Here is an 11414-nt window from a genome sequence, read left to right as displayed (position 1 = left end):
GGTGCTCCTGAAAGGAGCTAAGCTCCAACATCTGGCTTTGTCCAGGCTCTAAAGTGTGCCCCACATCTTCTTGGCACAAATACTCAAACTGCAGAAACTGCGTGGGCTCTCTGAAAACACTCACAACGTATATTATGTACAGTAGGAAATGTACAAATCCCTCCTCAGACAGACTTTCGATTAAGCTCAAAAAAGGTTTCAGGAAAAGGTCCATTGAACTCAATGGACTTTTGGGGTTTTGGGTTTACAGAAAAAAGTACACTGAATTGACTGTTAAAATGTGACCATTAATATGGGGCTAAAAATACACTCTGTCAAAGTGCCATCTTGCGCCTTGTGCACTTGTGGCCATGTATGGCCTACTTGTGCAGAGCGCTCAAGTACTGCGATCGGTGCTGTTCGGTGCTGTATGTATCTGGGTGGGCAAGTTGGCACTCTGAAGGGGGGCCAACTTGTTGGTGGTGATGTCACCAAAAACACTGGTCCCTCATTGGCTGGTGATGGTGACGTCACCAAGAATGATTGGCTACGGGCATAAACACAAACAGATATGCCACAAATGCAGTACTTTGCCAGCACTCTGCTGGCGTAAGTAATAACTGAGCTCATAATGCATAACCTCCTCTAATCGTACCTCTCCTGTTGGGGAGACAATTGGAAAACATTGAAAGAGACGTGTCTCTATCAATGGTTCGACCAGGAGCGACATTGATAGCTGATTTTGTCCCAAAGATCATAGTTTTATCCGAGAATGTGAATGCAGACCGTACAGTTATTTTGTACATAGCCTCGGAAACCCAGGCTTATTTTGGCGAGCGGAAGAAAAATAAGCCTGGGCAATCGTGTTAAAATCACTGTTGAATTTCCCTAACCAATCAGAATGCAGAGGGCAGAGGCACGTCGCACCGAATTTGTTGATGTCATGACGCAGCAGCGTTCTCTGCACTGAGCAGAGGGGGGTGGGGGAGGAGAACACATGCTATTGGCCAGAGACTCCCGGAGAGATTCTCCGGGTCCGCCCATTTACATACAGAAAGTGTCCGCGTTGCCTCAGAGTGTTTTGTGCATGACTCTTATTCGTGTATGTTTACAATTTACAATTTAGGCATTTAGCAGATGCTCTTAATCCAGAGCGACTTACAATAAGCAAGGTAATACATCAATACAATAAACAAGGTAATATACATCAATACACCAGTAAGACTCCCTAAGGCCACAAATAGGCCAGAAGTTTGTTTTACCAATTATCAAGACATACGGGCAGTTGACAGTTTGCCATGGTTACTCATTGAAGTTGAATCTCCATATATGGAGATAACCTACGCATCACACTAAGTCTGACCTCACCAGCCCATATTTGGGCATGAGCAACTTATGTCTCCATATATGGAGATATGATGACATCACACAGTCCTCAGCCGATGATGTGGCGCGATGTCATACAATACACAAACGAGCCCTACAGTATAAAGGGGCAATTCTTGCCAGGAAAGAAGCATTTCTTCGACTCAGACCTTATCGCCAGGGTTGGCTTATAGCAGCTGTCGGTAGATAATGCCGGTCTTATATACTCATTGAAGTTGAATCTCCATATATGGAGATAACCTACGCATCACACTAAGTCTGACCTCACCAGCCCATATTTGGGCATGAGCAACTTATGTCTCCATATATGGAGATATGATGACATCACACAGTCCTCAGCCGATGATGTGGCGTGATGTCACGCCACATCATCAGCAGTGTGATGTCATACTGATGCGGAGATATGAGCAGGGCAAAGGTGTGACGTGTGGCGTGTGACCGACCGACCGACCGACGGACGGCCGGTGGAGGTTTTGATACTAAACTGCGACCTTACGGTCGCAATCAACATCAATACAAAAATGCATATAAATATCAATCAACACAAATAACATAGGTAGACCGAGCACCTAACCAGAAAAATGCTATCTAGCTTTCATGTATGGTCATTGGGGGGGTAGGCGAGTGCTATGGGCTTAGGTGGAGTCTGAAGAGGTGAGTCTTCAGGCCACGGCGGAAGCTGGGGAGTGATGACCGGGATGGCTGCAGGCCATTCTGTAGATGTTGCTGATCAGCCTCCTGCTGTATTCGATGTGGTCCACTGGTTGGATTTCCATCACTGTGGTCTTCACACGACTCTCATCATTGTACGTCTCCAGCTTGACCCTGTTTTTAAAGACATGGGTGGTGAAGGATGCTTTGTGGAACACGCTGTCGAACGCAGTCTCATCCGTGTCTCTGAGACGTCCCAGTGACTCTGCCTTGTGACCCAGCAGCACCTCAGCGGTGTCCTGGAAGCATGTCACCCATTGGTTATCCCCGGAGTCTGCTATACTGACGGCCAGTAAAAGTCTGTATTTGAAGTCGGGAGACTCTTGGTTGCATTTGACACAGCGGTAATTCCCATTCTGCAGGTCTACAACCTTCTTGTTGCAGTCTGCACGGGGACAAGCCTGGTACATGCAGTTGTCCTTACGAATGTTGATCACCGTTGCCACACAGCTGTAGTAATCCGCCCATTCTCCCTGTCCCTGGGGTCCATTTTTCATGTCGCCCAGGGTTTTCCAGTTGACCGTGTCTGCGCCCCCCCTCTGTGACCGGGTTTGTGTCAGGGATTGGCTGCTTAAGGCTTGGCCCTCCCTGTCGTACCATGCTCTAAGGCTAAAGGCCTCTGGTATATCTGGGTTGACCGCGATCGTAGAACCGGACGACGGAACCGACAGAGATCGGCCTCCGAATTCTGACAGGCGAGCCGCTTTGATGGCTACTATGGGCTGAGCAGAGCCATCGAACCTCTCTGCCTGCTCATCCCACAGGGTGACTCTCACCCCTCTAGCGCTGGTGTCCATTAGGCTGAGTTCTCTCTTGGAGGCGTCTCTGCCCGTTTTAGTCGTGATCCGAGACACCTCCTCAGCACTCGTGCACACTCCGATCACATCAACAAAGGTGTCAGGGTCCCTGTTCTCTAGCTCACCGATGGGCACGAAGTCCCACTGCAGCGTGGGGATGTCTGGGCTGTCGTCACAGGGCACGATGGTGGTGTCTTTGTTCAGTGTCATCTGGTAGTTGTTCTTCCCTGTGGAGTAGCGCTTGTTGGCCGTCTTTATCGTTGCCTTGGAGATGAGGTAAACCTTGCCCTGCTCCACTAAAGAGAAGAACTTGTCCGCTTCTTTGTCGAAGGCTGTGACCCGGATCTCCCCGCTTTCATCCACGAGGTCAAAAGAGAAGAGCTTGCCCTCTCTTGGGAGGTTGGTCCATGTACGGACCGCGCTCTTATTAGTCACACGAGCTCGCACAGTCCACCTGGTTTGGTAGGGGTTGAGACAGTTAATAGGAATTGCGGGGGTACGAGGAGGGGTCTTCGCCGAACCACTGCCACAGCCAAGACCAGGAGCAGCGGGTGATGCAGACGTGAAGCAGTTTGCAGGACGTGCAGCAGGTGAAGACATGTGTGTGCCTAGAGAGCGTTTCTGAGGAGGTGCAAGCACACCACCCTCTCCTGAGTATGTGCTTGGACCACGCTTCTGGGGAGAGGGAAAGAATGAGCTGATGCTTGGACTGGGCTTCTGGGGAGAGAAAGAGGTGCTTGGACTGGGCTTCTGGGGAGAGAAAGAGGTGCTTGGAATGGGCTTCTGGGGAGATCTAGTCGTGCCATAGCCAATATATGGGCTGGGATTTCCAATCTTGCCTCCAATTTCCTCAGCCGACTTCATTACCTCCATTTCCAATATATGCACCGCAGTTCTTCCGTCTGGCAGTGGACTGGTGGTGTACTTATTCAACCGGCACACACAGTGGTCTGCCATCAGCTCAGTCAGATGGTTTAACTGGGGTGCTAGCCTGAATATGCTGTAATAATGCACACCATCACTCATCGCCATCAACCAGAACCCAGGTCGGCCAGGCCGGTCGGACCTGACTTTGTAGTCTTTTTTCAACATTTGGAGCACCACCACTGGGCTCATCCTCAGACCTTTCAGCAGGGCCTCAATGCCCCCCTCTGTTAATGTTACCGACATGTTCTCAACACTTCATCAGACCAATAGCTGGTTAATGTTACACCTTATGTTTCGGTGTCTATTATGACTCTGCCCCGTGGATGGATGATTTAAAGGTCTTCACAAGGTCCAGAGTTTGAAGTGATCTCCATTTAAATACATGTTACGTTGTGACGTAAGATACTATATAGTATCTTAAGTAAAATGTTACGTTATGACACACATACAGTTTATGTGTGTCATCATCTATCTATAAATGAGGGAAATCTACATCTCTCTGTGTGTGTGTGTGTGTGTGTGTGTGTGTGTGTGTGTGTGTGCGTGTGTGTGTGTGTGTGCGCACGCCGTGCGTCTTTGCTGACGTCATCCAATAGGAAAACCGTTGAAAAAACACAGGGTGACATGTCAGTGACGTCATCATAACCACCATAAAAGCCAATGAGGGACCAGCATTCTTGGTGAAGTCACCATCAATAAGTGCGACCTGATATACGCGTAAAGGGTGATGTCATACAATTGAGGCATACAGTATATAAGGGCCACGAGAGGGGCCGTCTATGCCAGTAGCATAGCGTATGCCAGATGGGCATAAACAGACATATGTGCATTAAGCTTGAGGATTGGTAGACTTGATGAGCTTCAATACCGATATGATGGCCCGATTAATCATGCATCCCTATCGGGAATCGATTCCTTGCATTCTGCTAAGAGATACCTTACATAGTGTAATTGATATACATCTATTCATGAATGAATTGTCTCCTTTGACTTTAATTATAAATTTTACTTTTCCCAAATATGGAGATGACTGACATCATAAACCACATGAGGTTGACAGTTATATATATATGGGCTTAATATTGATAACACTAGAAATACTGTTCCTTCGAAACAGTGTGGGCTCGCTTCCACCCAAGAAATAATATTAAAAGGTGTCAAGGTCCCAGGCAATGTTCTCTTTCATTTTACTGACGGGCCCAGTCCGGCCTGTTCGAAGTGGAGCGGTGAATCTGAGCAGCTATACCCTGTGTGTGTATGTACTGTACTGTACTGTACTGTACTGTACCTTACTGTACCTTAATGTACTGTACCTTACTGTGCGCCATTCCACTGGTTGCCGCCGGTTGCCAGGGACATATCACAACCAATCAGGATCCTAAAACTTTCTTCTTTTCTAGGTTAAATTTCTCTAAAACTACAAAACATTTCAAAATGAAAAATACAAGCACACGTGTCCACACTAAGCTGAACACATAACCATTTGAATGGTGTTGAAAGGTGTAAGTGTGTAGGAGGTGAATCGCGCCAAGGTTTTGAGGAGATACTGACTGACTATAAACAAATAAATAATGAAGATAACATACGTGTGCTCGCCTTCCAGGCGAGCCCACAATTAGGGATCTCCATATGGACATTAAACAGACAAGGACGGAATGGTAGGGACAAGGACTGAAGTGTGACCCGCATCACGGCAACCACACTTGCAATTTCCAAGTCAGTTCGTCCAGGAAACCTCAGCATCTTAATCGCACAGCTTTGTTAAGATATAAAACAGACAAGTGTATTTCAGTATGGTACAGCTGGTGGTGGTGCAACAGTACCCAATTGCACCAGCAGAGGGCAAGCAATGCTTGTGATATAATGTCTGGAGCTGCAATGACAAATTTGTATAAAAGTCAGACGGGGATTATTTTTCAACATAGTTTATTCCAAGCACAGGAGTCATGTTTTGGTCTTGCTTACCAGCTATCGGCATATTTTAGTCCCATTCAAATTTAAACACAAAAACTATCTTTAGCAAACCCATACAGAGTGGCAGTATTAGTGTGGATGACCCTATGATGTCCTGTGTACTTTCAACTCAACTCTCGCTTCTTAAGAAAACTATCATATTATTCCTATGGTTGAATCCAGTGCAGCACAAACGGCGCCGGATTGACAATAGCTTATATTCAATTGGTAACATGATTTTAAAAAGACAACAAAAAGTCCTATGGTGCTCCACGAGGGAGCGCTAGCTAGCCTTGAGGACCACATTGCTCCTTTGTTAGCTGATGTAATTGATATAAAATATTGGCACAATCTGAAAATGTACATATCCATCCATCTGGCAAGAGAGCAAGTGCAATGTTTGACAGAATTTCACTGTTCCACTGTTTTCATTCTGATTGTACGTAACGTGAGCTCATTGAACAACGCAGCACTATTAGTGGATTGTGACTGGTTGACTGACTGCTAAGTACACGTTGAAATTCTCAGTGTTAATTTAGCAAAATGTAACATTGTGTACATTGCAACAATGTAACATGTTACTTACTTTTTTTTATAAATTAATTCATTTCTATTTTGTAATTAATTACATTGTAACGCTGAGGATTTCACTGTGTAGACAAGGCACTGCGCTGTTAATCAAACATATCAAAAAATAACGTTAAATCACTAAAAACCTCTTTGAGGCTGTCAACTTGATATTGAATTCTTTTAAAAAAATGTTCAAATGCTGACACAGCTGTTGAAATGGACTGATCCCCTTCTTATGAAGCAAATATATCAACCACACACAGAAGCTCTAGGATTGCATCCCTGAGGTGCCAGACAACCTTCGCCAAAAGTATAAAAATATCTCATAATAATACACCATAATTGAAAACAAAACGAGGAAAAAAAATACACAATAATCTAAATATTAAATATTATAAAATAGATTTTTTTTTATAAGGGCTGAGATGAATTCCATAAAACACAATATCTTTTGGTAAAAAAACAAACAAAACAAAAAAGTTCAAAAGGCAGCATAGTTGTTGACCGTGGTAAGATTGTCTGACGTTGTCGGGTTCTTCGACCCGGTATAGAGTTCTAGTGTTAGGCCTCAAGTCATCTCTCCAAAACTCCCCCACTTGAATACTGGAGTACTAAAGCACAAAGCAAGCCGCAAGCTTTCATAGTCTTTCATGGCTGACCCCATATTCTGCATGAAATGGACAGGTCTAGGGGTTTAGTCCTTCAGTCACCATTTAGTCTAATACAGGCCTGCTTGTGTCTCTATAAGGCAGCTTGGCCCAAGACCCTCCTCTTCAATAGGGTCTGGTGAGGTCACAAGCAAGACAGTGCAGCAGACGGCCTATTATCGACCCTTCCTCTCGACGCCTCCACAAATAAGAGGCAGGCTTCTGGCCAAGCTTACCATGCTGAGCGGGAGCTTATTCTCTTAACCGGAAGGAAGGAGGTCTAGCTTATAGTCCCTGTAGGGTCACGCGGAGAGAATGTGTGTGTTTGTGTGAGAGAAAGAGGGAAAGGTCGAGCTATCTTCTCAAGTCTTACATATCTCGCTTCCCCGAGCGTTTGGATCCAAACCGCAGTGTGTCCAAAGTGGTCCTACTGCACTCTCTCCCAATAGGTTCTAGCTGAAGGAAGCTCGACTCTGAAGGCTCCGCTCTCCCGCTTCCAAACCCTAGCGCATCCCGTTTTCCATTCAGTCCTGATCAGCTAAGCCCCCCTCTGTGGCGGCGGCCGCTCCCCTCCACAAACTCATGTCTACGAGCGTCCCCCACCTCTCAGTAATAGCGGTTGAGGCTGCGCGTCCCCGGGATGTCGGGCTGGCCGTTCATCCAGATCTCCCGGATGATCCGCTCCCGCTCCTCCAGCCGCTGCGCCCGCTCCAGCTCCTCGGCCGACGTGAACACGTTCATGTTGAGCGTGCGCTCGAAGCGCCGGTGGCGCCGCGCCGACAGGTCCGACGTGGTCTCCCAGTCCGAGTCTGAGTCGCTGGAGTCAGAGGACGACTCGACGGGTCGCGCCCCGCCACCACCACCCCGGCTCTTCTTCTTGCCGTTGGCCGCCGCCGCCCCGCCGCTGCCCGCCCGCCGGGGGTGCCGGGGCTGGCAGTCGGTGCGGCAGGAGATCTGCACCACCAGGGCGAACAGCGTGAGGAAGAGGCCCAGGCACACGCCGCACACGAAGAAGAGCGCCGCCCTCTCCGGGTGGTCTGGCGTGGGAAGAGAGGTAATGAGAAAGAGAGAGAGAGAGAGAGAGAGAGAGAGAGAGAGAGAGAGAGAGAGAGAGAGAGAGAGAGAGAGAGAGAGAGAGAGAGAAGGAGATGGTGATTTATAGGAGCCACAGTTCTTTTTACCGGACGTGAAGAGGAAAATGCCACAGCGGTCAATCATTCTCAGCAACGTCTAATTTTTAACCACTTAGACTCTATACTATACTTTGTTGACCAGGCAGGGACCCGTAGGGGGGACTGCCCATAAGTCCGAAATTTCATTAGTCCTACATCTCATTAGTCCGAATTTAGTTAGGGTTAGGTTTTAGGGTTAGGTTTAGGCATAGGGTAGGGTTTGGGTTAGGTTTAGGCATAGTTTTACTGAGGTTAGGTTTAGGTTTAGGCATAGTATTTTTCACCAGGTTAACATCACCAGATTCTGACTAATGGGATGTAGGAACAATGAGATTTTGGACCAATGCCATGGCACCTCCCTATGGCGCTATGCTTGGTCTGCTCTTTCGATGTTTGCCCCAGAAGGTTCAAGTTGTTAAAAGTATCTGAAGACTTTTTTTTTTGTCCTCCACCTGTTCTGTCACAAACTGTTTCAGTTCACTCACTCTCCTAAACAGTGTACGTACTACGTACACATTTTCCATGGAGTTACGGCTCCCGTGACACAGCCGTCAAGATTGCAAATGATAATAGATAATAGTGCTTCAGGTGGGTGACATTATAAACTGGCGAGCGCAGCTGCACGCAGTTGACCTGTATGAAGTAATCTGTGTATGTTCTATCCGCTTGAGCTGAACAACTGGGTTTGGGTCTGCGTGCTGCTATGTTTATGTGTATTGAGAGAGTCCAGGGGTTCTGCGGGTTTAGTTACACAACTTCACCCAAGCATTGATGTAGTGGTAAACAGTAATGTGGGCAAAGCACAGGCTAAACTCCAGTTCAACACCAACATAGATAGCCAAGTGGTTAGGGCTCTAATGCCTGACAGTGATTTCCCGGTTAGATTCCCTGTCGGACGGACCATTTGCATGTCACTCCCCTGCTCTATTTCTCCATGTCTCCCGTCTCGCTCCACTGTATTATAATACAGTGGTTCTCAACCTTTTCAGGCCGCAACCCCTAAAATAATCATAATTTAACTGGGGACCCCCCACCCTGACGAGCACTATTTTGTACAACATGCTCACAACGCCTTGTTGTAAGCTAGTAGATCAGCTATTTTCAAAATGTCTGCCTCTAATATTTGACAATTTGGCCAATGTTTAATTTGTCATTTTAGAGGTATTAAAAAGTCCTTAAATTGTCACTTTGGAAATATGCATATACCCTCTATAAACACTTAAACTTTATGTTGGTTTGTTTAGTGTTGAGAGAGAAAACAAGGTTTGTTTAGTGTTGAGAGAGAAAACTATTTTGCACATTATCTGGGGACCCCCGCAAAATAATTTGGGGACCCCCCTGGGGGTCCCGACCCCCTACTACAGGTTGAGAACCACTGTTCTAATATAGGCTCAGAAAAGCTTGAAAGAATAAACCCCAAAAAAGAAAAGAAAAGGACATAGCTATCGTAGGGCAATCAGTCAAGCGCATGTTTTCAGATTAGCATTAATTTGTGTATCCATATAAACATCGTCTGACTGGCACATCTTGTTCTAATGGATGCGGTCAGTTGGTGTGTGCCATAATTTATTGATATTGGCTTATATTTCACGAAATGAAAAAAGCCAGCGCGACTCATGATTCTCGTGGGCTTAACCTTTCCACTAACACACAGTACATCGCTGACTGCCCTACAGTACAGTACAGTCTACAGTACAGTACGCTGCGTGTGTGTTTATTTGACTAATATGCACTGTGTATTTCACCGAGCGGTAAGTGTTTATTTGTCTGTCAGAGTGGGAGGTAATGAGACAGGAAAGACCCCCAGCTCCACCGTGTGTTTTAGCAGCTGGCTGGAGCAGGTGACTGACAGTGTGTGTGTGTGTGTGTGTGTGTGTGTGTGTGTGTGTGTGTGTGTGTGTGTGTGTGTGTGTGTGTGTGCGCGTGTGCGTGTGTGTGTGTGTGTGCATCTCTATATCTCTATTTAACATCTGCATTCCTCGGGCCCGTATTTGTCTACCTCCACGTTGCAGGAAAAGGGAAACTAGAGTTTCTAGATTATGCCCACAGTACGGCGAACCACCCACACACCACATACAATATGAAACCATATCGTCGCTGTCCTGCAGAAACCTTTATTTATGTATTTTCTTAAATGAATGGTTCTCAACCAGTTGTCCGGGGACTGCCAGTGGTCCTTTTGGTTTTCAAACTTTGGACAAAGCCAGATGTTGGAGCTTAGCTCCTTCCAGGAGCACCGCTCAAAAGAATATATTAGTTTTATCAGTGTTTTTGCCAATTATTTGCCCCCCCTTGCAATACACTCATGGCACAGGTTGAGAATCAATGAACACTGAGGTTTCAAACCTGTCTTTCTTTACATACTGCCCAGTTCCAATACAACTCACTCAACACATCACTTTTTGTGTGAAAGTATGACAAATCACAGTGTGGCCAAATCAAAGTGTGGTCTGTGTGGTGACCTGACTGCCCAGGGCGGTAGACAGCTGCAGAGGTTTGTGAAAAGAGCAGCTAAAATCATTGGCACTGAACTGCCACAGCTCCATACAATCTATACCACATGCTGCAAAAAAAGAAGAAAAAAAAAAACTCAGAACATCATTAAAGATAGCAGCCATCCCGCCCATACCCTGTTCTCACTTCTCCCATCCAAAAAATGTTATCGGAGCATCAAATCGCACACCACTTGTTTCAGTAATAGTTTTTTTGCCCAGGCAGTCAGGTTGCTCAATGAAGGGTGAAACAAAGGTAAACATAGGCAATGTACCCACTTTTAAAATGTACACTGTTACACTGTAAGGTATTGCATGTGGCCCGGGGGCCACATGCGGCCCTCACCTTCACTTAATGCGGCCCGCAGGTTAATACCGGAATTCAGCTGTTATAATTCTAACCATGACCTGCTTTAATTCCGTCAGTCTATATTAGTAGCTTATTTACTAGAATAAAAATGTTTTTTTTTTTTTATGTCCAATGTATTTGTATTTTAGGTTCATAAAGTTAACATGAGTATAACTAAATGTGTTTGAAATTAAATCAAAATGATACATTTTAGGATTCAAATTAAGAAATAACAAAAAATTATTCAGGATTCCAATTCAAAAGAAGCAAAAATAGCCGATCTACAAGCTCAAAACGCATCGCAGCGAGATGCGTTATGAGCTTGTAGATCTGCTATTTTTGCTTCTATGGTATGCGATACTAGAATGACAAAGTAGGACGTAGCAATATGCAATGTGGCCCTCTGGAGTGAAGGTGGGAATATAGTGGCC

The 11414-nt window shown here is 45.9% G+C and overlaps 2 protein-coding genes across 2 annotated transcripts in view; both read right to left on the bottom strand.

The window, feature by feature from the left end:
* Positions 1–2027: 2027 nt before the first annotated feature.
* Positions 2028–4043, bottom strand: LOC308301076 (replication protein A 70 kDa DNA-binding subunit-like; the record flags this gene model as incomplete). Its single annotated transcript, XM_080744974.1, has 1 exon — positions 2028–4043. The coding sequence occupies one exon, from the start codon at positions 4041–4043 to the stop codon at positions 2028–2030; it is 2016 nt and encodes a 671-aa protein (XP_080601100.1).
* Positions 4044–7576: 3533 nt separating this feature from the next.
* Positions 7577–11414, bottom strand: part of eva1aa (eva-1 homolog A, regulator of programmed cell death a) — a gene marked incomplete at both ends in the record, with an annotated part of 122329 nt that continues 118491 nt past the window's right edge. Inside the window, one exon of the mRNA XM_080744318.1 lies at positions 7577–8007. Coding sequence (XP_080600444.1) covers positions 7577–8007 — 431 coding nt within the window. The remainder of the gene's footprint in view (positions 8008–11414) is intronic.

The sequence above is a fragment of the Nannobrachium achirus genome (assembly GCF_963921795.1).
Source record: "Nannobrachium achirus genome assembly, chromosome: 16".
Taxonomy (NCBI): Eukaryota; Metazoa; Chordata; class Actinopteri; order Myctophiformes; family Myctophidae; genus Nannobrachium; species Nannobrachium achirus.
This window is presented reverse-complemented; position numbering and strand designations above follow the sequence as displayed.